At 58.7% G+C, this 27,298-nt stretch overlaps 1 protein-coding gene across 2 annotated transcripts in view; it reads left to right on the top strand.

Annotated features, from left to right (window-relative positions):
* Positions 1–27,298, top strand: part of ACAN (aggrecan) — a 50,465-nt gene that overhangs the window by 18,123 nt on the left and 5,044 nt on the right. The window contains exons 3-14 of one of the 2 annotated variants that reach the window (XM_037510006.2): positions 3,707–3,783; positions 5,554–5,937; positions 6,742–6,916; positions 7,052–7,179; positions 8,167–8,460; positions 8,910–9,308; positions 10,773–10,947; positions 11,381–11,508; positions 12,306–12,599; positions 14,174–14,392; positions 15,029–18,790; positions 26,909–27,022. In XM_037510006.2, coding sequence (XP_037365903.1) covers positions 3,714–3,783; positions 5,554–5,937; positions 6,742–6,916; positions 7,052–7,179; positions 8,167–8,460; positions 8,910–9,308; positions 10,773–10,947; positions 11,381–11,508; positions 12,306–12,599; positions 14,174–14,392; positions 15,029–18,790; positions 26,909–27,022 — 6,142 coding nt within the window. In that variant the 5' untranslated portion in view covers positions 3,707–3,713. The remainder of the gene's footprint in view (positions 1–3,706; positions 3,784–5,553; positions 5,938–6,741; positions 6,917–7,051; positions 7,180–8,166; positions 8,461–8,909; positions 9,309–10,772; positions 10,948–11,380; positions 11,509–12,305; positions 12,600–14,173; positions 14,393–15,028; positions 18,791–26,908; positions 27,023–27,298) is intronic. The other variant, XM_037510007.2, reaches the window with a different exon arrangement.

The raw sequence follows: 27,298 nt of genomic DNA, 5'->3' as shown, positions 1-27,298 counted from the left end.
AGGTGGTCATCTGCAAATCTTACTGGCTCACCAGCCCCCCAAATTCTAATACCCACCATTCATCCAACAAGTGGGAGTCCAATACCATTTTTTGTTGCTCCCCGCACTGTGTGAGTTAATACAGAGGGATTTTGTCTCTAACTTAAGGCCTGATGTTCAACCTCAAGTTGCAAATGTGGTGCATCAGACGCGGGAGGAACGTCGTGCACTGAGTGGCTGTGGAGGCAGCCACCCTGGGGGAGCCGAGCAAGGCCAGGGGGTCTCAGAGGGCAGGGGGCCATACATAGTGCCCTGAGCCCGCCAGCTGGGGCTGAGCCTGCCCTGCCAAGCTGGGGCTGCTGGGGTGCCCGTGGCCTCCCTGCCCTGATGAAAAACAACCAGGGCTTCAGGCTCAGCACCTATGACCCCCCCAGGCCTCAGGCAGGCGGTGCAGGGAGTGAGGACAAGGCTTCATTGGATGGGGAAAATCTGCCTGTCGTCCTTTTCCAGGCTCACCTTTGTTTAGTCTTACATTTGACCTTGAACAATGCAGGGGTGAGAAGTGCAGGCCTCCCCAAAACTCCAACAGCCTGCTGCTGACCGGAAGCATTATCGGTCACACACACACTGGCTGGACACAGACCTGGCGCGTTCTGGACTGGACTCTTACAGTAGAGTCAGCTAGGCAGAGGGAAACGTTGACAAGAAAACCCTAACAGGAGAAGACGCCCCAAGGCACTGGACGGCCTCTGTCACACCCCTGTCCACGGCGTCTGTTTACTAGAAAATCCTCATGGATGTGACCCCGTGGGGTTTAAGGGCCCAGTAGCGCATAGGTCAACCCGGTCTCAGAAAGGGTGAAAAAACGAAGTCTGGCTCGTGCTCCCTGCTTCCCCGCCGTGGTTGTGCCCTGGAGACCCCTCCCTGTGGCGTTAGGGACACGGGGCTGGAGGACGTGTTGGAAGTTGGCTCTGGCCGGGAAACAAGCCAGCGGCAGCCCCCACACTCTCCCCAGCACCCCTGGAAGGCCCAGGCTGCTGCTCACACCTCTGGGCTTCCATGTGCTGTCCTGACCCACCAGAGTCCGTAGGCACCGCTGTCAGTTCCCAAACCAGCAGTCCGCATCCTGAGATGCCCTGGCCCCTCAGAGGCCTGTGGACGCTGAGGTCAGTCCCTAGCCCAGCCCCACACAGGAGGCCCGGGCCGATGGTTCCTCCCTGGCGGCCCTCTCTCTGTGATGGACCAGGGAGACGGAGGAACAAGACGACGTGTGGCCCTGGGCCAGTCACGTCCCTCCCCAGGCCTCGGTCTCCTCCCCTGAAAGAGGAAGGTATTGGACTTGATGGTCACTGAAGTCTGCTAAGCCCTGACCTGTGGCTCCTGGAGGAAGAGCCATCTGGGAGCTACAGGGGCCAGTTGAAGGAGCCGGAATGTCTGGATGATGGAGCAGCAGGCAGGAGGGGGCCTGGGGCCCTGGAGGACACTCTTGGGTCCCAGGAAAGGGAAGTGGGCCTATCTGCATGGTCGCTGAGGGCAGGTTCCAGCTGGGGGGGCCCCCGCTGGGGAGGTCGGGATGGTGAAACCCCACAGTCATCGGTTCTGAAGGGCCCCAGGTTAGGTGGCAGGAGCCGAGAGGACACTCTGAACCACAGCAGTGGCCTCAGGACAGCCTAGAAGGAGACCCGTCGCCGCCAGGCACAGCTGGCTCAGGCTGGGGCGTAGAGACCTGGGTCTGCTTCCCTCTTTCAAATGTTTGGTCACGCAGTGAGGCTGGTTTTGAAACGAAAGCAATTTTGCCCCCTGTAGAAAGTCATCTAGTCCAACTCTCAGCCCACGAAAAGAGTCCTCCACACAGTCACTGACTCAGCCCCTGATGCTCACACAGGGAGGAGGGAGGCACTGCGGGAGCTGCTGAGCACCAGGCCCGAGCACCCAGAACCAGAGACACTCCTGCCTGGGGAGGGCCGCCTGGCAGGCTCCTGCGTTCTGTCCTCCCTGGTGAAGGGGCCCGTGTTATTACAGAAGAAGGGATGGGCCAGGACTGGGCAGGCCTGGGGTGTCCTGCATGTTGTGCTGGAAGAGTTGCTCCAGGCAAGTGGATGAGCTGCCCATTCGGGCCCCTCGCCTGAGGGAGTAGAGACCATGGTCCACAGGGCTGGCAGCGAGGCACGAAGCCTGGCAGGCACGGGGTAGAAGGATTTCCTGTCCTGGCTCTGCAGCACGTGCACGTGCCTGCACACTCACACACAGGGGTGTGCACATAAACATGCACACTAGTGCAGACATGCATGCACGGCTGCACGTGCTTGTACATGTGGGCACGCAAACACCCTCACACCTGCGGTGTACACACATGCCTGTGTATACATGCCATACAAGCACATGGCGGTGTGTACACACTATACATGCACACACCTATGTGTACACACTAATCATGCCTGTGTGGACACGCTATACATGCACACACCTGTGTGCACACACTATACACACACACACACGGTCCTACAGCAGCTCCTTGCACACCCGGTCTTCACCCGGCGTCCACACCGTGCTCTTCCCCATGCTCCTCTCCCACTTCGTGCTGGGTGCTCCTGCCCCTCCCATGCTGAGCTCCACTCTGTCCTCCCCACCCCGCAGAGTGGGCCCCGACTCTGCTCCCTGCAGAGAAAGGGCCCCTGTGGCCGCCTGGCAGAGGCCACCCCTCGCATAAAAGACTCAGTGAGTCCGAGAGACGTTTGGACCCCAGACAGGGTGGAATTTCTCCCTATTTTCTTTACAGCTGAGGAAACACACACAAACAAGAGCATATTTACTGTGATATTTCTATCCCAAAGTTTATCTTTAAAAAAAGAAGAAATAAAATTAGCTTCTCTCCCCACTCCACCCCTGCCCCAGCCCACTCCCTCCTCACTCGGCAGAGGCCGAGGGGAAAACAGCGGCCGAGCCCACAGAGCCAGAGGCCGCCCTGCGGACAAAGTCAGGCTTGTTCCGAGCGGGACGGGCATGCTCGCAGACACGCCTGAGCCTCCCGACAGAGGTGGGTGAGGGAGAACAGGCGGGCCTTGTGTGGGCGCACGGGTCCCTGAGGCCTGGGGAGAGGGCAGCACCTCCACCTCCCCTCGGCCCTGGGGCTGGTCGCAGGGGCTTGAAAGAGCTGCAGGCCCCAGCCCTCACAGTCCTCACATACAAGGTTAAGGACCTGGCTCCCGAGCGGGGAGACCCCGGGGGAGCTCGACCTGGAGAGCTGGCAGGGCCGGCCGGGGGGGATGGCCAGGACCTGGAGGAGTTCAGGTGGGGGCCAAAGGCAGGTGAAAGTCGTCAGGCAGGAGGCACAGGCTCTGCTGCAGGCTGGGCCTGGTGATGTGTCTTCACAGGGTGGGGCGAGGCCCGCCCGCTTTCCTCAGTCCACCCGCGTGCCCACCTCAGCCAAAAACACCACCGCCCACACCTGGGAATAATGACTGGCCACATGCCTGGCCCAGTCAGGTGGACAAGGGCGACCCTTACAGGGCCGTTAGATGAGCCTCGGTGTGGGAAGTTGGGTCCCTGGAACAGCCAGGGCATGCTTGCAGCCTGATGCCTGTGGCCTGCCACCTGCCACTCACCTGGGGCGCTTTTGCGGGAAGAGGATTCCTGAGGGACTATCTCATGAACCCCAGGCAGCCTCCCCACCTCTGCCCCCACCCCCAGCGCGTCTGGGCCTGATGTCTCTGCCCTGCCCCCACAGGTGAACTATGACCACTTTACTCCTGGTGTTGGTGACTCTGAGGGCCGTCGCTGCTGCTGTCTCAGTAGATGTTTCAGGTGAGGACTTGCCGCGTGTCCCCACTCGCGGGCGCTGAGTAGGGGGTTTGTACCGGGTCCCGAACTTGGTGCTGCTGCTCCAAGGGTGGGGGACCCCTGCGTGTCTTTTGCTGGCTCTGCCCCCCTCCTGTTGACGGCAGCAGCGCCCTGGTGGGAAAGGGCTGTGCTGTGGACACACGCATCCACCTGGGGGCCCTCCTGGCGGCGCCCCTAGGATGAACCTCTGTGGAGGAGAGCTCCCAGCGGGCGCCCGCCTACCACAGGTCTCACCTAGAACCGCCGCACGCTGAGCTCGGGGTTGGGGAACAGCAAAGGTCTTCCAGAGGGGTGCAAGGGTCCCCCCTGGAATGCCAAGCGAAAATCCCCAGAACAATCGTAAGACGCCCCAACAAATCAGACAGCCCTTGCCTTTTGGGGAGCTCCCAGCCTGGTCTCCTGCATGTGGCAGACGCTGGGTCAAGGTCTGACCATTGAGCCCTGGACCAAATGAACAAACCCCACAGACCCCTAATGAGCAGAGGAGCCCTTGCACTGGGCCTCATGATTGAGAAGCCCCCCAGAAATCCTCTGAAGCTTGAAGAGCCAGTGTGCCTCTCATCTAAGCCCCCACCCCTTTAGACCGTACTCTAATACCCAGGATTTCCTGCCTTCCCTAGCCTAGTGAGTCCCAGCTCCTTCCAGTGCTCTTCTGGGTCTGGTCTTGTGCGGGGATCGCACCCTAGATCCAAGGGACAAGTTAAAGGGTGACTGTTATGGGCGGTGGACAGCTGAGGTGGGAAAAGCAGGGGCCCTGGTTCCCCGGCCCCCAACTGGTCCCCACATCCCAATGCAAAATGCTAAGAAATTCAAAAATTCAATATTTACATCTGGCTTTTCGTTCTGAAAGGTAGTATTGTCAAGTGGGAAGAGATAAGAGATTTCATTTCACAATCTGTTGGTTTGATTTATAACTTCAAAATATTCACACGTGGGGTACATGGGCTTCCGCAAGAACCCTTTGCCCAGCGCCCGCACATCGCCCATCCCCGCCTCTCACCAGGCCACTCGCCCCACTGGAAGGTGCTGTTTTTCCCAAAAGTCGTTTCTTCCTTTTCCAGGAAGATCTTTTGCTTCTAACAGGATTTAATAAACAGGCTGGGTTTTCCACCCAGATGCCATGATTTTAGGGGCGTCCAATCTATCCCACCCCCACCCCCCGACTAACCCTTTGCAGACAAATATCTGAGCACTGGTGCTTCTCCTCCAGGATCCCCAATTCCCAGACACAGAAGGGAGCGGTTTGGGGTGCAGCCTGCTGTTGACCTCCTCAATGGGCACATCTTTAAAGTCTTGTATCTGAGCTTTCAAAGTTGTGTGGATGTTTTTTCTTCTCCATCATGGTTTTCTCTCACCCACAAATCATTGTTCCCAAACTCTTGTCAAACTCCCCCTCTAGGAAGATGGTCCTGGTTACTCTATGTCCCACGTACCCCAGTTTGAGCAGTCATTTGGCTGCTGCAGTTTCTCTGCTCCTCCCTGGCAGCCACTTCTGGCTCCACAGTTTGTGTCTGGAGGTGGAGAGACCAGGGGTTCTTGGGGAACACTGCTCTGGAAAGGGATTTGCAAGGCTACCTGGGAGTGCCCTACGGTACAGAGCACCCCCTGGGGACTCAAGCACACACACTGGATGCGGGTCTCTCGGAAACCGCGTTTCCATTTCCAGAGGGGCAGATGGGCTGGGGTCCTCCCTCGGCCCTGACCCTCTGCCCCCAACCCACCTTGCCCCCACAGACCCTGAGAACTCGCTGAGCGTGAGCATACCGGAGCCATCCCCGCTGCGGGTCCTGCTAGGGAGCTCCCTCACCATCCCCTGCTACTTCATCGACCCCATGCACCCCGTGACCACCGCCCCCAACACCGCCCCCCTGTCCCCGAGAATCAAGTGGAGCCGCATCTCCCAGGACCAGGAGCTGGTGCTGCTGGTGGCCACGGAGGGGGAGGTGCGGGTGCACAGCGCCTACCAGGACAAGGCCTCGCTGCTCAACTACCCGGCCATCCCCAGCGACGCCACCCTGGAGCTCCAGAACGTGCGCTCCAACGACTCGGGCGTCTACCGCTGCGAGGTGGTGCACGGCGTGGAGGACAGCCAGGCCACGCTGGAGGTCATGGTGAAAGGTGAGGCCTCCCCTGCGCGCCCTGCAGAAAGAACCGGAAGGGCACCCTCGCCCAGGCGGCCTGCGGTCTGCTCTTCGTCAAGTGCCTTTTCATTTGGTGCCACCTCTGTAACACGGAGCTGCTGATGCCATACCCCGCGGGCTGGCCACTCGTCAGGGGGCCTCAGAGCAGGCCTGCAGCATGGGGTGCCCGGTCGTCGCCCCACTTTATAGACAAGCAGCGGAAGGGAGATGGTATGCCTGGAGTTCCCCAGCTGTGAGCCACAGCCTTGCCCTAACTCTTCATCCCGGGGTCTCTTCCCTCCCTACCTCCACCCCTTCGTTCCAGAAGCCAAAGGAAGAGATGATGACCCCTGTCCCCTTTCTCCCCATGGCCTGGGGACAAGACGGGGTCCTCGGTGGGTTTCAGGACTTTGGCAGCGGGCAGCACTGGAGTTTTCCCAGTAGGAGGCTCCGTCCAAGACAGGCCCCTCCTGGGTGTGCCTTAAATGGTGCGCCCCCAAAAGGATGCTTGGGATTATAAGGACCTCATCCCCTAAAGAAAATTGGAGGTCTGGAGTGACAAGGGGGAAGCTTTTAGCTCAATCCAAAGATCTCGCCTGCTCAGAATGAACCTGGCTGTTCCGAGCGGACGCGTTGAGGGGCACTGAGCTTCCCACGTGGGCGTTCCGGCAGAGGCAGATGGCCGACCTGTGTGGGGAGGGGGCCCAGCCGAGGTCCCGGCCCGTGTCTCCGGGGTCCCTCGGACAGGACGAGGTGTGGGGGCTGGAGCCAGGCATGCTGACCGTGCCCGCGTGTCTTGCAGGCGTCGTGTTCCATTACAGAGCCATCTCCACGCGCTACACCCTGGACTTCGACCGCGCGCAGCGGGCCTGCCTGCAGAACAGCGCCGTCATCGCCTCGCCCGAGCAGCTGCAGGCCGCCTACGAGGACGGCTTCCACCAGTGCGACGCGGGCTGGCTGGCGGACCAGACGGTCAGGTGAGGCCACCGGGCTTCCAGCCGGGAGACACTGGCCCAGGCGGCTGAGTCTTCTCTCGCGGGCGAGGGCCCAAGGGCACAGGCCTGGGGCCCTCTGTGGCCGGAGTGTCACACTCCCCTCTGGGCCCCTGGCAGGTACCCCATCCACACGCCGAGGGAAGGCTGCTATGGGGACAAGGACGAGTTTCCGGGTGTGAGGACCTATGGCGTCCGAGACACCAATGAGACATACGACGTGTACTGCTTCGTGGAGGAGATGGAGGGTGAGCCGCCCTCCCCACCCACCCTTCCTGGCCCTTCACCCCAGGTCCTTGAGCTCCACGGGCTGCCTCTGGGGCAGGAGCAATCCAGGACACCACTCACGGCCCCCCTTGGACTACGCTCAGCAGGGATCGAGAGGGAAGGAGTGGGTGTGGGAAGGGACCTTGGTCTGGCCCCCTCTGTCCACTCTGGAGAGGATCTCGGTGGTCCAGGTGCTGTCAGCTGTCACCACCGGGCTCAGGGGTGCTTGTCACATGTCCTGCCAGCCAGGCCGCCCCCAGTGACAGGCCCAGCCCAGCCTGTCACCCCCACTGAGGACACCCCTCCCTGTCTCCCAGCACCCTGCGGGCCATTCCCTGGGGCTTGGGGAGGACACTGGGTCCTTCTTCCTGTTATGGGGACTCTTGGGGTCACGGTCAGAGCTGCTCCTGTTGCCCAGTGGGCAGATGTCACCCCTTCTCCATCTGCACCATTCACCCCTTTTGCCTTTCCAGGCTCTGGACCCCACTCCCCACGGGGCTGTTTCTCCCAGGGCCAGGCAGGAGGGCAGTGGTGCTGACTCGTCCTGAGCCCAGGAGACAGCCCAAGCCCGCGCACGCCTTGCCTCACCCCCAGCCCGTCGATTAAGTAACAAGTCTGTGTGCCCTGTTTTGCCCAGAGACTCACTTTGGGAACCACTGCGCTGAAGGGTCAGCGTCCGATGAGCATTTGAATTTTTGGAAGGATTCGTCTTGAGTGGCGGCTTGCCTGGGCGCCTGAGCGCGGGAGGTCCCGGGTGAGCCGCGAGACAGGGCAGGAGCTCGCGGCCTCCCGTTTGCTCTGTCCCGACCCCGCTTCCTCGCCACGCGGGCTGTGTCTCTTGGCCCCTGCTCTGGGACACCAGCACAGCCCACAGCGGTGGAGGCAGGGCCGAGCTCAGACACAGGGCCAGGCCTCTCCGGGGACGCTGGGCAGGGGCGGAGGGGCCTCACCAAGCATGTCCTCCGCAGGTGAGGTCTTCTATGCCACGTCCCCGGAGAAATTCACCTTCCAGGAGGCAGCCAATGAGTGCCGGCGGCTGGGCGCCCGGCTGGCCACCACGGGCCAGCTCTACCTGGCCTGGCAGGCCGGCATGGACATGTGCAGCGCGGGCTGGCTGGCCGACCGCAGCGTGCGCTACCCCATCTCCAAGGCCCGGCCCAACTGCGGGGGCAACCTCCTGGGCGTGAGGACGGTCTACCTGCACGCCAACCAGACGGGCTACCCGGACCCCTCCTCCCGCTACGACGCCATCTGTTACACAGGTGGGGCCCGAAGGGGGTCACGGCACGAAACGGCCCAGAGCCAAAGGTCTTGGGAAGGGGGTATGCTTGCCCCTCCAAGAGGCCACTGGCTGCCTGAACCTCTTAGCACCCCACCCCATATTCCCGGGTGCTAACAAGAGCTTGAGTTTCTGGAGGCTTCAGCAGACCCAGCCTGTCTCACCAGCCTTGATCAGGCGGGGGTCCAAGTGTAAAGTCAGGTGTGTCTCCTGGAGTTTGAATCAGGCTCTGTACCCCTAGGGTGCAGTGGGGGAAGGTCGAGGCCCCCAGCCTCACTGGGGCGTCTCTCCATCTAATGGACAGATGCCGGTCCTGCCTGAGATACCAGGGCCTTGCCAGGTGCCAGGCTCACAGCTGCGCCCCCCGTCCCCCACCAGGGGGAGTCCAGGCCCGGCAGACCCCCTAAGGCATGTCTCTGTCCTCCACCCTAGGTGAAGACTTTGTTGACATCCCAGAAAACTTCTTCGGGCTTGGAGGGGAAGAGGACATCACCATCCAAACAGTGACCTGGCCCGACCTGGAGCTGCCCCTGCCCGGGAACACCACCGAGGGGGAGGCCCGAGGCAACGTGATCCTGACGGTGAAGCCCATCTTCGAGGTCCCCCCCACTGTCCTGGGGCCCGAGGAGCCCTTCACCTTCATTCCCGACCTGTGGGCCACGACCTTCCCCGAGGCCGAGAACGAGACCGGGGTGGACAGCAGGCCCTGGGACTTCTCTGAGGAGCCCACGCCCCACCCTGCCACTGCCTTCACCAGCGAGGACCTGGTGGTGCAGGTGACCGCAGCCCCGGGGGCAGCCGAGGTCCCTGGGCAGCCACCACTGCCAGGGGGTAAGTATCGCTCTCCAGGGACCGCACTGGCAGGGGGGACCAGGTGTGTTTCAGGTAAGGGTGCTGCTGGGTGCAAGTGAAGGGGGTGTAGGGGCTGGCCTCACCCCAGGGGCTGGCCTCACCCCAGCAGGCTCCTACGCAGAATGAGCCTCTCGAGAACTGCTGTCCGGTGTCTGGGCCTCTCACAGCGCTGGTCTGCCAGGTCGGGTCGGCAAACTACGAGGGCCCAAACCAGCTCAAACCTGTTTTTATTCAGCCTGTGAACTGAGAATGGTTTTCATTTTCCAAGCAGTTGGTGGAGAAAGTCAGGAGAAACTTATTTCATGACTTACAATATGTGAAAGTAGCTTCGATGGCCACAGATCAGGTGTGACAGGAAGTCGCTGTGTTGGGATGGTGGCTTCTGTGGACATGAGTGTAGACCTGAGTGGCTGTCACTAGCCACAGCCCAGGGTCACATGTCCCCTCCAGCCCTCCCATTCCATTCTGGAATGATGATGCTTCCAGTGCTTCATAAATGTCTGGAGGAACGGGGAGCCCAGCTGCTCCCTGAATCAAATCCCCAAATAGGAACAGAATTCAGGGCCTCCATGAGGGCCAGGAGGGCAGATGGGCAAGGCTGTCCACTGTTGCGCCTATAGTGCCACAAAGTGGATTCAGCCTGAATCGCCCAGATGAGTGTCGTTTAAGGGAGGAGGAATCTTGGGGGTGTTCTGGGGTCATGCCTGTGAGGGCTGGAGGCCCCAGATAGGCCCAGCACTGGAGAGAGCCCTCTGGCCACCATGGGGGAGGGTCCAGTGGACAGAGGAGCATCCAACACAGGACAGGACATGAAGCATGAGACAGACTCACACTGGGGACTCACAGCTGGCCAGGGAAATGTCAGAGAGGGCAGTGCCCAGCCAAATGCGGCAGGTGGATGGCATGGGGGAGGGACGCTGGACCCAGGTCTCTTCACGGTATGGGTCCAGCTGCTTGGGAATCTGGCAAACGCCATACATCCATCCCCAGATGTGCTCAGTGCCCCCCACACAACCCTGCAGCCACCTCCAGGGGTCCGCTCCTGGGCCAGGGGGATGCAAAACCAAGGGGTGTTTCTTCCCTTTCCTTTCTGTATTTCCTAGATGCTTTGTAATGAGCATTTACCCTTTTTATAGTAAGAGAAAGGGCATTTGCTTTAAAGTGTAAGGGGGCGGACAAGTTCCAGCCAGGAGAGTTGGGGGGCGGATGAGTCCCAGAGGCTCTCAGGAATGTGGGATTCAGGGGAGCAGTTTGAACAAGCAGAGGGAGACAACTTGCTGGAAATAGGCTCAGAAGGAGGAAGAGGAGGGAGAAGAGGAGGCCGTCTTCAAGGGGCCAGAGCTCCCTCCTTCCCCATGAGGCCTTAAGAGCCAGGCCCCCATGCGGTGTCCCTGCTCATACCCTGAGCGTGCTGTGCCTTCTGTCTTCGCCTCCCTAACCCAGGGGTTGTGTTCCACTACCGCCCGGGATCCACCCGCTACTCGCTGACCTTCGAGGAGGCCCAGCAGGCCTGCCTGCGCACGGGGGCACGCATGGCCTCGCCCGAGCAGCTGCAGGCCGCCTACGAGGCCGGCTACGAGCAGTGTGACGCCGGCTGGCTGCAGGACCAGACCGTCAGGTGAGGGGCTTGGTGTGGAGAGGCGTGGGGAGCAATGCCTGTCCCAGTAATTCACTAGTGAGTCCCTGCCTGCTCCTTCATCCCTCCCCAGAAGGGGGCCTATTCTGAGCGGGTGCAAAGGACCCCTGGTGGCATTAGTCCTCGGTCATCTCCCCCAAGATACAGGAGGAAGCCCCTCCTCAACCCTTCTGTCCTTCCAGCTTGCCTGAGTGCCTTTCCATGCAGCAGGCTCTATTCGGAAGCCAGGAACCCCGCAGCCACCCCCATCATCTGCCAGTCTCTGCATGAAGGGGTCCTTCCTGTTTTGAACCCCCTCAGACCACCAAAGTCCTGCCCTGCCCAAGCCCCTGAATGTACTCCCAGCCCACCCCCCCCCGGGGTTCTGCACCCCCAGAAGGTTCTCATCCACCCCTCCTGCCTGCTCCCTTTGCAGATACCCCATTGTGAGCCCACGGACCCCATGTGTGGGTGACAAGGACAGCAGCCCTGGGGTCAGGACCTACGGCGTGCGTCCACCATCAGAAACCTATGACGTCTACTGCTACGTGGACAAGCTGGAGGGTACAGGCTCTCAAGTGCCGGCAGGGCTCAGGGGAGGCAAAGAGCGGGGGTCTCTACCCACTCCCACCCCACAGGGAGAAGCCAGCATAAGAAAGGCGCCCAGCCCCTCTCGGCAGAGTCCTCTCTGCCTCCTGGACCCCCAGCGCTGCAGGGACCCTGGGGTTCCTTTAAAAAGCAGTGAGCTCATGTACTCAGTATAGCTGTAATTTGCACCCTCTGTCTGGTGGCCAGTGGACCCCGTGCAGAGTCAGATGCCAGAGTCCTCCCAATTGCTGGACGGAGCGGCGCCCAAGCCTCCTGACCACGGGCCTGGTTCTATTTCATTTCAATTAAAGTCACCAAATTACTATCCACTGGCTCCAGTGTTGGGAATGCTGGTCAGACGATCTCAGCACTGCCCTCCCTGTGTGAACCCAGAGCAACTTACTTGGCCTCGCTGGGCCTCAGTTTCCTCCTCTGCAAATGGAGCTGGTTCATGCTCCTATTATAGATGTTTTGGGTAGGAAATTGCATGTCTGAAAGCACCTGGTACAAGTAGGTGTTCAATCAATGTGCACTTCATTCCCCCAAATCACACCGTTCCCCAGTGCATTTCTGGGACCCACCCCCACACCAGAGGCTGTTGGCCCCACCCCGTGGGCTACAGGAAGTGGGAGGCTGCAGCGCTGCCAGAAAAGTGCTGTGGTGTCAGGGAGCACCGGGGGCTGGGGGTGCCTGTTAGCGGAGAGAGGCTGGGTGAGCAGAGGCTGCTCTGGCTGTGGGCATGAAGGGTCACCCGCCACCTGCTCTTCCCCCAGGGGAGGTGTTTTTCGCCACTCGCCCGGAGCAGTTCACCTTCCAGGAAGCACTGGAGTTCTGTGAGTCCCACAACGCCACGCTGGCCTCCACCGGCCAGCTCTACGCCGCCTGGAGCCTCGGCCTGGACAAGTGCTATGCTGGCTGGCTGGCGGACGGCACTGTCCGCTATCCCATCGTCACCCCGAGGCCCGCCTGTGGCGGGGACAAGCCAGGCGTAAGAACCATCTACCTCTACCCCAACCAGACAGGCCTCCCGGACCCTCTGTCCCGCCACCACGCCTTCTGCTTCCGAGGTATGTGCCCCCACCCCTCTCCAGCCCCCTTCTGCCTGAGGGAAGGGGCAACTCCTCTGGGCTCATCCCTCCTGTCCCCCTCCAATGTCCCCATCCATCAGGGCAAGAGGGAAAACATCTGTCCCTCTGGGGCAGCTCTTGAGCTTGACCTTGAAGCTTTGACCTCAAGGCAAATACATCCTTCTAAAGTTCCCCAGAGGCAAGTGGAAAAGAGTAAGAACTTTGGCTCTAAAATCAGGCAGAACTGAATTTGAGTTATGCTGTGTAGTAGCTGTGTGACCCTGGGCAAGTGATTTAACCTCTCTGTTCTCTGCTACTATGACGTACTGATACACTGTGATAGTCCCTACTTCAGAGGGCAGGTTAACTTGGATAACACTTAGCATAATGTCTGGGACATGGTAAATGACTGATGAGTTAGTTTTATTCTAGATAAATAACACACACTTATACATACTGTCTTAAGATGTATGTCCTTGTCAAACTCCCACTATTGAATATTTGGGGGATGAATTTAGAGTATTCCATTATTCTTCATGAAGCACCAGCAATTCGCATTTTTAATTGATTGAGGACGCCTGCAGCCATCACTACCCACCTGGAGCTTGAGTGTGACCTTGTCAAGGCCCAGCGGGCGTGGCTAGGGTGTTGCTGGGCTCTGATTGGACAGTTCTCACAGGGGCTCGGTTCTGTGCACTCGGACGGGACCATGGGTTATAGTGACGATGTGGGCTGTATTTCGCGGGCTAGATATCAACACTGAGTGCCTTTGTAATTTCCTGTGTATCTGTCATTTCAAAATAAAGCTACAAAAGCCCTGAGCCTCCAGGCTAGCAGGGTCACCTTTTAAAGGCCAATTCAAAGAAAATTCCACCGGCTCCAAGGCCAGTCCCCAAGGACAATTAGGCTCCTGCCCCAAACTCGGCCTCCCAGATGCGAGCAGAGAGCAGACACCAAACCAGTTACCTCCCAGGACTCCCAGCCCCTGCACCCCCAGCCCCTCCACCCCAGTGAACTCAGTCTCTGTATAATGGGAGAAGCTGGGCTTCCTCCCCCTTCCCCATTTTGCTGGTTCCCCTAAACTGGAAGGGTTACCCCACTCAATGAAGCCTGCCTTCGCCCCTCCCATGCGGGCAGCCTCCTGGAAGCGCCATTTTCATCCCCAGGAAAGGCCGCAGCGCAAGCTGAGGGCATGTGCCTGGAGCTCAACACTGAATCAAAGACTAGGCCGCTACTGATAAGCCACTGTCCTGTGCCCCCGTCTGCAAATGAGATAGAAACAGCCTGTCTCAGGCGGCTTTTGAGAGACAAAGTGATTTTCTGCACATATGCCTTTACACAGAGCCTGGCCAGGCCGGTGGAGCCTGAGGTGGCAATGCCAGCCCTAACGTGCATGAGTGGCCAGTGCCACTGGGGCTGTCCAGCTAGCGGGAATGACCAGTGAACAGGCCAAGAGCCACCCCCATGGGTATGGGGGCGGAGGGTGGCCTGGCAGCCCCTTGTCTCCCTCAGGAAGGGCCAGCCGTTGTGGGCCAGTTGGAAGGAGACACCCTCACCCTCCCGTGTCCCCTCAGCTGTCTCCAGGCTGCCTTCTCCAGGAGAAGAGGAGGGTGGCATCCCCACACTGCCCCCCGACATGGAGGACCGGATTGTCAGCCAAGTGGCACCAGGTGTGGCTGTGCTCCCCTCGGAGGAGGAGATGACGACAGTACCCCTAGACTTCTCCACTGAGCCAGAAAACCAGACGGAGTGGGGGCCAGCCTACACCCCAGCGGGCACATCACCACTGCCAGGTTGGTGTCGGTGGGCTCTGGGGCGGCCCCGGAACACCCCACCTCCCCCGGGTTCGCCCCAGGGCACAGTCCCTGTGAGATATTTTTTAAATTCCAAGGGAAGCAAGAAGGAAGGAAATAATGGGGTCACGCTTATCTAGAGGGAGGAGGTTCGCTCCTCCTCTGTCTTCCAAACCCTCTGTCTAGGGCTCTCGGAACTGAGAGCTGGTGGGTTGACTGACAGCGCCTCTGTTACCGAACGCCGGCCTCAGTTTCCCTCAGCCAACACCTCCTTCCTGATCCTGACCGGCTGCCAGACACAGGCGTGGCTGAGCCCCTGCCGAGTTCCTGTTAGTGCCAGGGGGGCTGGGATTCGCTTTCCTATGGCGTCCCAGCTGATGCGGCTGTGAGGCCCCTGAGTCTCCCAAAGCACAGCCTGAGGGTAGTGGGAGTGTCCGGTCCTCCCTCCCTGCCTGCCCACCCCCCTCCTTGCCTTCCCTCCCCAGAGCATGAGGTGCCACTAGACAATGTCTGGATCCGTTTCTGCTTTGAGAGAAACGTGCTCCTGTGCCAGGCACGTTCAGCTCACCCATGTGAACTTGAGATGGGGCCGAGCTTCTAAATCCACACCCTGCCTGTCTCCCCCTTTTCCTCCAGGAATCCCTCCCACGTGGCCTCCCCAGAGCACAGAGGAAAGCACAGAAGGACCTTCTGCAACGGAATTGCCCTTGACCTCGGAAGAGCCCACCCCGTCTGAGCAGCCGTCCATACATTTGCCCCTGGTGCCCAGTGGGACTGAGCTGCTAGGATCTGGGGAGCCCTCTGGGGTGCCCGAAGTCAGCGGTGACCTGGAAGCCAGTGGAGAAGCCTCGGGACACCTGGACTCCAGCGGGCAGGCCTCAGGGGTGAGTGGGAGTGGACTGCCCTCCGAGGACCTTGACGCCAGCAGTGTCACCTCTGCCGTGGGCTCAGGCCTGCCTCTGGGAAGTGAACTAGCCTCAGGGGATGGAGACAGAATTAAGTGGTCCAATACTTCCATTGTCGGCATACTGCCCTCTGGAGGCAAGGGCCTAGAAGGTTCTGCTTCTGGAGTAGGAGACCTCAGTGGACTTCCTACTGGAGAAGGCCCAGAAACCTCTGCTTCTGGAGTAGGTGACCTCGGTGGACTTTCTTCTGGAGAAGGTCCAGAAATCTCGGCTTCTGGAGTAGGGGACCTCGGTGGACTTCCTTCTGGAGAAGGTCCAGAAATCTCGGCTTCTGGAGTAGGGGACCTCGGTGGACTTCCTACTGGAGAAGGCCCGGAAACCTCGGCTTCTGGAGTAGGGGACCTCGGTGGACTTCCTACTGGAGAAGGCCCGGAAACCTCTGCTTCTGGAGTAGGGGACCTCGGTGGACTTCCTTCTGGAGAAGGTCCGGAAACCTCTGCTTCTGGAGTAGGGGACCTCGGTGGACATCCTTCTGGAGAAGGTCCGGAAACCTCTGCTTCTGGAGTAGGGGACCTCGAGGGACTTCCTTCTGGAGAAGGTCCGGAAACCTCTGCTTCTGGAGTAGGGGACCTCAGTGGACTTCCTTCTGGAAGAGAGGGTATAGACACCTCTGCCTCTGGGGTAGGAGACCTCAGTGGACTTTTCTCTGGAGGAGAGGGTGATCTAGACACCTCTGTTTCTGGAGTAGGAGATGACCTCAGTGGATTGCCTTCTGGAGGAGAAGGTCATTTGGAGACCTCTGCTTCTGGAGTAGGGGGTGACATCAGTGGACTTCCTTCTGGAGGAGACAGTCACTTAGAGACTTCTGCTTCTGGAGTAGAAGACCTTGGTGAGGTTCCTTCTGGAGGAGAAGATCTAGAGATCTCTGTTTCTGGCATAGGGGATGACCTCAGTGGACTTCCTTCTGAAGGAGAAAGTCACTTAGAGACTTCTGCTTCTGGAGTAGAAGACCTCAGTGGGGTTCCTTTTGGAGGAGAAGGTCATCTAGGCACCTCTGCTTCTGGAGTAGGGGAAGAGTTTAGTGGACTTCCTTCTGGAGAAGGTCATTTAGATATCTCTGCTTCTGGAGTAGAGGACCTCCATGGAATTCCTTCTGGAGAAGATGGTCTGGAAACCTCTGCTTCTGGAACAGGAGACCTCAGTGTGCTTCCTTCTGGAGAAGGCCCAGAAGCCTCTGCCTCTGGAAGAGAGGACCTCAGTGGACTTCCTTCTGGAGAAGGTCCAGAAACCTCTGTCTCTGGAATAGGGGACTTCAGTGGTCTTCCTTCTGGAAGGGAGGGGCTAGAGATCTCTGCTTCTGGAGCTGAGGACCTGAGTGGGGTGCCTTCTGAAGAAGACCTGGTTGAGTCTGGTTCTGGAGACTTGGATATTGGCAGCCTGCCTTCTGGAACTCTAGGAAGTGGGCAAACTCCAGAAGCAAGTGGCCTTCCCTCTGGCTTTAGTGGTGAGTATTCTGGAGTGGACCTTGGGAGTGGACCATCCTCTGGCCTGCCTGACTTTAGCGAACTGTCATCGGGGTTCCCCACAGTTTCCCTCGTGGATACCACCTTGGTGGAAGTTGTGACAACCACCACTGCTGAGGAGCTGGAAGGGAGAGGAACTATTGGCATTAGCGGCACTGGAGAACTATCTGGGCTGCCCTTCAGTGAATTGGACATTAGCGGGGCACCCAGTGGACTCCCTTCAGGAGCTGAACTCAGTGGCCAGCCATCTGGGTCCCCTGACATCAGCGGGGAAACATCTGGACTCTTTGGTGTCACTGGACAGCCATCCGGATTTCTTGACATCAGTGGGGGAACATCTGGGCTTTCTGAGGTCAGTGGGCAGCCATCAGGGTTTTCTGGGGAAACATCTGGAGTGACTGAACATAGTGGATTGTCCTCTGGACAGCCGGATGTCAGTGGAGAAGCTTCTGGAGTTCTTTATGGCAGCAGCCAACCATTTGGCATAACCGACCTGAGTGGAGAAATATCCGGGGTCCCTGATCTCAGTGGGCAGCCATCAGGGTTGCCAGGGCTCAGTGAGACAACCTCTGGGCCCCCTGACCTGGTTTCCAGCATCACGAGTGGCAGTGGTGAGTCTTCGGGCATTACCTTTGTGGACATGCATTTGGTGGAAGTGACCCCAACGCCACTGAAAGAAGAAGAAGGCTTAGGATCTGTGGACCTCAGCGGCCTCCCTTCCGGGGAGACAGAGCTCTCAGGCACATCTGGGCTGGTGGATGTCAGTGGACAATCTTCTGGAGCAGTCGACTCCAGTGGGTTTACATCCCAGCTTCTGGAATCCAGTGGCCGACCAAGTGGAGTAGCTGAGATCAGTGGAGACTCCTCAGGAGCTGAGATGGGGAGCACCATGCCCTCAGGAGCCTACGATGGCAGTGGACTTCTATCAGGTTCCCCCACCATTTCTTTTGAGGACAGAACTTTGGTGAAATCTATAACCCAGGCTCCAACAGCCCAAGAGGCAGGAGAAGGGCCTTCAGGTGTTTGGGAACTCAGTGGTGCCCCTTCTGGAATGCCAGATGTGTCTGGAGACCACTCGGGATCTCTGGACCTCGGTGGATTGCAGTCCGGGCTGGCAGTGCCCAGTGGAGAACCATCTGGTGCTCCATTTTTCAGCGGGGACGTTTCTGGCACCGTCGACATAAGTGGGGACTCATCTATACACACGAGCACCAGCGGGGAGACCTCATGGCTTCCAGAAGTTACTCTAATCACGTCTGAGTTTGTGGAAGGTGTTACTGAACCCACTGTTTCGCAGGAACTTGGCCAAAGACCACCTGTGACACACATACCCCGGCTCTTTGAGTTCAGCGGCGAAGCCTCTGCCTCTGGCGACCTTAGTAGCGCCACCCCAGGGTTTCCTGGTTCTGGGGTCGAAGCCTCACCAGCCCCAGAACCCAGTGGCGAGACTTCTGCCTATCCTGAAGGTGAGGTGGGTGCATCTGCCACCCCTGAGGCCAGCAGGGCAGCTTCCGGGCCCCCTGACCTGCCCGAAAGCACCCCCTTCCATGAAGCTGACTTGGAGGGAGCCTCAGGCCTGGGACTGGGCAGCAGCCCCTCGGCCTTTCAGGAAGGCCCTGGGGAGGGCTCGGCCATCCCGGAAGTGAGCGGAAAGCCCATGGTCACCGATGACGGGAGCGCAGAGGCGTCGGGCTGGCCTTTGACCACACCGGTGGCTTCTGGAGACAGGACTGAACTCAGTGGAGACCCATCTGGTCACCCCTCGGGGCTAGACGTCGTCATTGGCACCAGCGTCCCAGAGTCCGAGTGGACCCAGCGGACCCAGCAGCCTGCAGAGGCGCTTCTAGAAATCGAGTCCTCAAGTCCCTTGCACTCAGGAGACGAGACCCAGACAGCAGCCACAGCCATCTCCCCGACAGATGCTTCCATCCCGACTTCCCCCGGAGGGACAGACGAGTTGGAGGCCACAGGTATTGTCGGGTTTCTTCTTGCTTCCTTTCAGTGTGTTTGGGCCGTCTGGGCTGTGTTCAGACTGCACAGGTGTAGATTCCAGGCTCCAAGCACGGCTCTGCCACAGAGAAGCTGTGCAGCCTCAGGCAAGTTTCTTAACCTCTCTGCGATACGTCTCCAAAAGGGGACTAGACCCGGGAAAGAGAGAGCAGGCATAAAGCACTCACCGTCATGCTTGCAAAGAGTGCATCAGGGTCGGTGACTGTCAGTCACTCCGGCGAGTCACATCACAGGAACTGGGGTGACTGGCGCAAGGACAGAGGGCCACTAGAGAGGCTGCAAATTCTGCTCCTGCCCTACCTCCCCCCGCCCCCCGCCCCAGAGAGTGAGTGTGAGAGAATGAATCCACCAATATTTACCTTGTGCTGGGTTAAAACTGGTACATTTGAGGGACTACTTTGTGGCATTTGGACTGTGTCCTGGTGTGAGATGCTGTGTTCCCCCCCCCCGCCCCCTCTGGACTCCAGTGCGCTGTGCTCTGCAGTGACTGGCTGGCCACACCGGGCCCCAGGGCTAGGGGCGTCCCTTGGCTTTCTGCTTTGGGATTCCTTGGACCTGTGTGTGTGGAGAGACCTTCTCCCGTCAGAGGCACCCCCAGAGGCTAGGGCCCGCTGCCCAGGACAGACAGAGCCCCAGTAATGCAGACCCACAGCCGGTCTGGGGCTCAGTTCCCGCGCCTGACCTGCGGTCCTAGCCTCGCTGTCCCCGAGAGCCTCGCTCTAGCGCTCAAGCTCGCGCCGGGGTGCAGCCCCGCCAGGCCCTGTGCTGATGAGCCCTGTGGCGCTGGGACCTGCCAGGAGACGGGGGCACATCGTATGCCTGTGCCCCCCGGCCACACTGGCGAGCACTGTGACATCGGTAAGACCCTCATTGGCTGTGCGGGTGCGGGCAGGGAGGGGGCTGCAGAAGGGGCTGCAGGGGGAGGAGGCATCAGGGCACCCCGAGACCCAGGCTTCTCAATCTGGGAAGGAGGTAGAAGGGGGAGAAGCCACAGGATGGACGTGGACCATCTTTCTGTAGTGTCTATTCTATGTGGCATCTGGGAGGAAAAGGTCAAGCAATTAAACCATTTTTTTTGTCCAGCCGTGATGGTTACATGAGTAGGATGCAAAATCTCTGTGAAGGTAAAACTTGAGGCTTCAGAGAAATGCTGGTCTGGAGGTGGCTGCCTCGTGGACTGGTCAGGCCTGTGGCCCCAGGAAGGGCAACCCCCCAGAAACACCCTTCTGCCCCCTCCGTGTTTGGGTCTGGACAGGGTCTGGGGGCCCTTCCCACCCTGAAGGAAATGACACAGACAGCGCCACACCCTGTCTGCAAGCCAGCTGTGGCCTGAGCACCCTGCCCCAGCACCTGCCCCCCAAGGGCCACTGCCTCAGCTACGGGTGAAGCAGAGGGCAGGGTAGTGAGAAACCTGGGGTGGGGGACAGGCCCCCAAAACAAGATAGCCAGGAGCCACTTGTTCCCAAACATATCTGCGTGCATCCTTCTGACACCGCTCCCCAGAGGGGAGAGATGTCGGGTAACCCCAAGCCCAGGTTCCAGAGTCACCCTCTCCAGTCCCCATGCTTACCCATACTCTGCCAGGCCCCAGGCCTGGGGCCCTTCAGGAAAGGCCTCTCCTGCTGAAAGGAGCAATGACTCTTGGGGAAAATACCACGTCCAGGCACGCTGCACCAGCAGCTGTCTTCAGGGCCTCTGCGCCCTGCCCAGAGGAGGGTGCTGAGTTTATATATATCAATATATATGCACATTAACACCCCTGCTATGTTATATGCTCATATAGTATACACACGCTGTATGCTGGTACTGACACGTAAATATGTATGTGTATATAAATCCTCTTTATCTCCACTGGGCCGTTCTTTGCCATTGTGTGGGGCCTAGACCTGAGAACATGGGACACCCCCTGGCCAGAGAGGGAGGGCCCCCCTAAGAAGGTCCTGGCCTCACTGCTGAGGGGGCAGTACCTATGCTGGACTGCAAGCACCGTATCTACACCGACTGGGCACTGCCTCAGTCCCTGGAGAGCCTGGCCTTGGAGAAAACTTGGGGAGCCCCTGTGTCAGCTTTGCAACCAGCAGGGGCTCAGGGTCCTCCCAGAGCACAGGTGCAGCTCTGTCTGTCCGGGGAGAAACGCCTCTGGTTGACCCCTCAGGGTCTCAGGCGCCCGCCCCAATAAACTTCATGCAGGCCTTGGACACGGACCTCAGCCCAGCTCCATCTGGGCCAGCGAGACAGACTCTGAGCCCACTAGGGTTCCGGAACCCGCCCCCACTCTCCGCATCTCTGACTCCGTCCATCTTAGCAGCCCCTCCCCGAGTTGGTACTGGAAGCCGGAATGTGGCCTGACTCACTCTGGGCAGCTCTGGCAATGGACATGGGGGACAGTGGACGTAAGGAATCTGCTGTAATCTCAAACTGTATGTCTGCTGCGGGCACTGATGCCACCTTTTCTCCCCAGGCAGCTCTCTGAACAGCTTGGAAACAAGTTCCATTTGAAACCAGAGCAGAAAAGGCTAATTCTCCTAACTCCACTGAGTGAGTCTAATCAAGAGCTGGGCCTTGACTCACTTGTTTAACCCCCTTAGCAAAATAAGAAACTGCCAGGGGATCATAATGCCAGTTTCTGATGGCAGAGCCAGATCTTGACTTTGGGGAGGCAGAGCCCCCCAGGGAGGGCTGAGAATCAGACACACACACACCTGGTAAAAGGGGTGGTGATGTTCGGCCTTAAAAAGCCTGGTGTCGGGTCCCCCGGCCCACTGCACCCAGATTCTGGTTGAACCGGCCCTGTGACCTTTGTGCTGGGGTGTTAAAAACTCCCCGGCAAGTCCAATGTGCAGTCAGAGTGGCAACAGCTATGGGCAGGCTTGAGCTCATGGGTGGACAGTCCGGCCAGATTGGTTCCCCCACCCCTAACTCCAACAGTTAGGAAAGCTTTATCAGCTCTAAAGAGTGGGTGGCAAGGGTCAGCTATAAAACCTGGGTTCTTGTTGCCTGTGACTGTACCCCCGGGGTCTCAAGCCTTCCTGTTCAATTTAGCTCAGGATTCGGTGCTTCCAAGGACCTCAGTGAGTGTCCAGTTTCCGCAGGTACCTCACTTGCTCTCCAGCCATGAGCCAAGGGTTGTTCACCGGCCCTCCCCATCAGCGCCCTCCACGCGGCAGAATGCAGCGTTATTCCCACGCAAATCCCAACACTCCGCGGAACCACCCGCCCGGGAGGCAAGGTGGGGATGTCTGGTCCTAAAAGTAAACACTAGGCAGTTGCTGTCGTTCCGTTTAGTTGGCATCCTATAAATAAACAATCACAGAGCTGCCTCAACTTAGCAGATGATCTCTGCATAAGCATCGTAAATGGAAAATATCATGAGCTGAGAAGTCAAAATGCTGTTAGCACAGTCCTGCACCCACCAAAGGTCACAGCTCAGCCTCGCGCTTGGGTCTGCTCAGAACACACGTCCTCCACTCAGGCACTCCTGCCAACACGGGTCTGCTTATAAAGAGTTGCCGTCTCTTGGGCCTCCCCGGTGGCGCAGCGGTTGAGCGCTGGGTTGCGAAGCTGCCCACAGCCTCTGCGGCGCCGGTTCGATTCCCGGCTGCTCCCCGGCCACCGGAGGAGGGTCCCACATGGCGCGCAGACCTCTCCTGCCGCCCGCTGCTCCCCTCAGCAGTGTACTTCGGTCCTCCTGCCTGCTCTGCTCTCCGCTCTGGCCCTGGTGAATTCTCTCACCCTCCCGCGCTTCTGACTGTACCCAGTGCATGTATAAACAAAAAAACAAACGAACAAACAAATAAATAAATAAATATTCTAAAAAAAAAAAAAAAAAAAAAAAAGAGTTGCCGTCTCAGGCCCAGAAGGGAGTAGTGGAGACGTGATGGCTTCTGTGAAAGCTGCCGCAGGCAGCAGCCAAAGGTGGTGGCTGTTTGTCCTGGGGACCCCGGGCTTGCTCTCACTGCACAGCATCCCACAAGAGTGACCCGGGAAAATGCCAGAATCCCAAGGACAGTTCCCACTGCGTGCATGGAACTGCTGCACCCCCGTAAAATGGAAGAATCACAATTTAAACCGTCATAAGTAGGAGAGTCTGTATTAATTGATTAGCAATAATTATTATAAATTTTTACTTTTGACATCAAAATCACATCTGTTCAAGAATACTCAGATTCTTTCAAATGAAAGACAAGACTCTCCTGTTGGGATCTACTTTAAAAGCAGCAATACCCTCCTCACCTCCACCTCCATCACCCAGATGTCCTGTGGGAGTTAATTGCGGACTCTGGGGTTCAAGCTGGCACTTTAGAATCTCCTGGGGCACTTTCAAAAGTGCCCTACCTAGGGGCCCGCCTGAGATATTCTGATTCCGTTGATCTGGAGGGGGACTCTGGTGTTGGGTGTTGTTTTTATTTAATCTTTAAATTTAGGAAGAAAAAATTTAACTACAGCCGTGATTCTAATGTACAGCCAAGGCTGAGAAATTCGTTCTAATCAGATGTCACCGCTGGTTTTCCTGCAGGCCGTGGGCATGTGGGTTAAAGGGCCTGAGCTTAAACCTCACCAGTCTCTTCCGCTTCTGCCACTGTCCACTTCAGAGACTGCGGCTCTGATCATGTACTGTCTCTCCCCACAGAGGGGAGCACTTTGAATTTCAGTGAAACCTTATCGCTGGCAGAAAAAAAAATGTCTTCAAAGCAAGGGAAAATACAGGGTTACAAGCGGAAACACAAGTGCCACCTCCTTGACTTAGCCAAAAAGTCCGTGGGCAGATGTGAATAGACAACCAAGAGCATTTAAGAAGTAGGATGTTGGAGCAGCCTTCCAACCTTCAAAAATATACAAGCTTGGAGAGTATAATGATAGCGTACTTTGAACTGGGGTGATGTTTACTTTATTTTTTTAAAGATTTATTTGTTTATTTATTTATACAAGCACTGGGTACAGTCAGAAGCACGGGAGGGTGAGAGAATTCATCAGAGCCAGAGCGGGGAGCAGAACAGGCAGACTGACGAAGTACACTGCTGAGGGGAGCAGCGGGCGGCAGGAGAGGTCTGCGCGCCATGCGGGACCCTCCTCCGGTGGCCAAGGAGCATTTGGGATCGAACTGGCACAGCAAAGGCTGAGGGCAGCTTCGCAACCCAGAGCTCAACCGCTGTGCCACTGGGGAGGCCCGGGTGATGTTTACTTTAAAAGCAAATTGCCGCTGGTGAATGTGTCCGTGCAGTCCCCGTTCCTTGTAGCACAGCAGAAGCCAGCGTGTTTGCTCAGGTCTGTCCAGCCAAGGAACCCCAGATTGTTGCAAGGTGCAGGACACCCACGGAGTGGAGGAATCATCTCTGCTTCTTGAGGGGATTTCCCCTCTTCATGTCTCAGGGAGTCATATGCCGCAGCACTGCATACAGCTGCACAGGCTGCGCACTGAACAATTTGAGCATGCCTGTCCATCCCGGTGGCCACCCCTCTAATCGGGTACCACTTGATTAACAGCACCTGCTGTCACTCTCCCTCTGGCCTTTCTAGGCGTCAGATATACTCACGCTGGCATAGAAGCCCGGGGCCCGGCACACACAGCACAGGACCTGTTCAGGTGGCGGCCTCAGGTTCCTTATCCAAGTGTCTGCCCAGCCTTCCTTGACCGGGGCCGGGGCCGGGGGTGGGGGGAGCCTCAGTCATTTTCTCCGCCAGGATAGCGCTGTCACTGGAGCCCCTTATTCCGGCGCGGGCTGTGCTTTTTTTTATGGCAGTGGGATGAGGACTCTGCGGGTCCTGACATGCCCCAGAATCCCTGCCCAGCGATGTCAGGGGCCCTTGGCCGATGCAACAGAAATGGGCATGAGCGGCTGAGCCCCAGGACCCCGGTGTCCCTCCCCCTCCATCGGGACACAGCCTCGCCTTCCTCTCTCCGTCTGTTCTCACCTCCACCTCTCCTCCCATCTGTGCCCCCCTCACCAGCAAGGGCCGTCACCTCGCTGCTCCCCCACACTGCACAGTGCCAGAGCTGCCGGGAGGATAACCTGTGTGAGCGACGAGGGCAGCACACGGGTCTCGGGAGATGCTGCTCCCTCTCAGCCCAAAGCCCTTCCATCCTCCACCTGCTGTCACCTTCTCTGGGGTCCCCCTCTGTGCTCAGAGCCCACCCAAACCCACATGTGGTTCCAGAAGCCAAGCAAGGTCCTCATGGGCCTTCCCAGTGGAGGTGGACAAGGCAGGGCCAGAGCGGCCCACCTTGGGGGGCTCTAAGCACCCCGCCCCAGCTGCTCGGCCCCCTTCCCACCGCTGAAGGGGAGGCAGCCCACGGCTCACAGGTCTTCGGGGTCGTGGCCTTCCCTTCCTCCCTCTGTGAGTCCAGGGCCCTGCCAAAAATAAGACAGTTCCATGCCCAGGAAGTGGCTCTTGCACGTCCGCCCCTGCGGCCTGCTCAGCCCTTAGCCTGAGCCAAACAGAAGGAAAACAACGCCAGCCTCGGGCCCCGGGCAGCCTCGCGGCGATGGCTCGTGTTCCCTGACTGCTGGGACTCCTGGCAGCCACTGGCCAGCCTCCCCGGGACTGCCCGGGCCCAGGGCTGGGCTGGCGCTCCTCCCACAGGCCCCTGCTCTGCCCAACTGCTTTAGCACCTACGTTTGCTTAATACCCCCGGCTCAGGGCTGTCCGGCTCCCGCAGTGACACTAACGGACGAAGAGAACTCTAGCTCCCGAGCAGGAGAGCCGCCCCAGCTTCCGCCTGGCCCATGGCCTGACCTATTGCTGCTACTGCTGCTGCTGGGAATCCAAGTGCATGCAGGGATTGCAGCCAGTCCTCCATGCATTCTGGGTTTGCTTGGAGCAGTTCCAGACTTGGAACTGTGGGTTTCTAGTTCACGGTGCACACTCCCTGGGATGAAAGTTAAGAACTTCGTGGGAAGAGAGAGATGCCTGAGAAACGGAGGCTCCAGGCCGCCCATTGCAGGAAGCCCTGGAAGGCGCCTGTTGTGTGTCTATGGAAAGGCCCAGAGAAGGGGCTTTGCCTGCATGGGGTTGGTGTTAAGGTCTAGTCTGCTCCCTCGAGAAGCAAGAACTAAGTCCTGGAACAAACATAGGCTGCTCGTGTGAGACCACGCACGCTCACAGTGGGTCCTGGATTTGGCGTGAACGCCCCACAGTCACCAAGGCCCAGCATCTCCGGCTCACGCAGCAGGAGCGCCAGGAGCCAGCAGACGTGCTCGCTCGCTGGAAGGGGCTTCCCACCCACGGACGCACCATGAAAGAGATTCAGAGATTCAGCTCTGACCCCCATGATGGATGAAAGTTTGAGGCTTAAACTAACAACTTGCCAATTCAAGTCTCACAGAGAAGTTTCATCAGAAAGAACCGCTTGGAGGAAGAGGAAGAGCAGCCCAGGAAGAACAGGCTGGTGGGGACCGGCCTGAAGCCCAGCGCTGTGTCGGGGTGCCTCGCCAGCTTGCCATCCCCTCAGAAGGATGAGGCGTCCTGGAAGTTGTGACCCCTGGACACAGGCACGTTCTAGAGTCTGAGGCTGGAAAGAGATCACCCGGAGGAGCGTGGGGCTGGGCCGTTGTCCATCGGAGAGAAAGTGCTCTGATGTCTTCGTTATCGAAGACAAAGGCGTGTCTGCAATCCAAGAAAGCGGTGAGCCCCCGGGGCTGCCACTGCCTCGTGTCCCAGACTCTGCAGACCGTGCCCAGCGTGTTGGCCTGGTATGTACGCCCGCGCCCTCCACGGAAAGCAAGGGCTCTAACCACGCTTCCCAAACTGGACTCATGCCAAGTTCAGAGCCAGATCAGACCCCACCGTTTCTCGAGACATTTGGGAGAGAAGGCAGCGGAGGAGCCCTCGCCCTCACAGCCGCTGCAGACTTGCCGCTTGCCGCAGGAAGCCCCCTCCGCTCCCCCACGCCAGTCCGGAATCACGCACATGCAAGAAAACCCGGTTGCCCCTTTGGCTCAGCACGCCAAGGCGGCGGCAGCAGCAGCAGCAGCAACAGATCTTAGGAAGCCCAGCCACCCTCCCGGGCTCTGGAGAGCAGGGGCCGGCCCAGCGCAGCGTCCGGCGGCATCCTAATGGTGGCCCTTGGTTTCTTGCAGACATTGATGAGTGCCTCCCAAGCCCTTGTCTGAATGGAGCCACCTGCGTGGATGCCATCGACTCTTTCACATGCTTATGCCTTCCCAGCTACCGAGGGGACCTGTGTGAGATCGGTACGGCCGTCTCGGCTTCAGCTAATGTCACTAACCGCTGCACCCCTCTTCCTCCCTCACCTCTCCTCTAACCACTGGCTCTCGGCCCTCGCTGGGGCTCCCCAGGTCACCCGGACACCACGGCAGGGATCACCACTGAGATGTCCATCCCACTCGCCCATCCTCCTCTTGCTGTTCCCCTGGAAAACCTGCCTCTGGGGGACCGGCTGACCCGACCTCAGGAAAGACGTGCAGACCCAGTCACCTACCCTCTGGAAGGTGGGGTTCTGGGGAGTC

Source organism: Talpa occidentalis, unplaced genomic scaffold, assembly GCF_014898055.3.
Source record: "Talpa occidentalis isolate TD23 unplaced genomic scaffold, MPIMG_talOcc4v2.1 talOcc4.14, whole genome shotgun sequence".
Classification (NCBI taxonomy): domain Eukaryota; kingdom Metazoa; phylum Chordata; class Mammalia; order Eulipotyphla; family Talpidae; genus Talpa; species Talpa occidentalis.
This window is presented reverse-complemented; position numbering and strand designations above follow the sequence as displayed.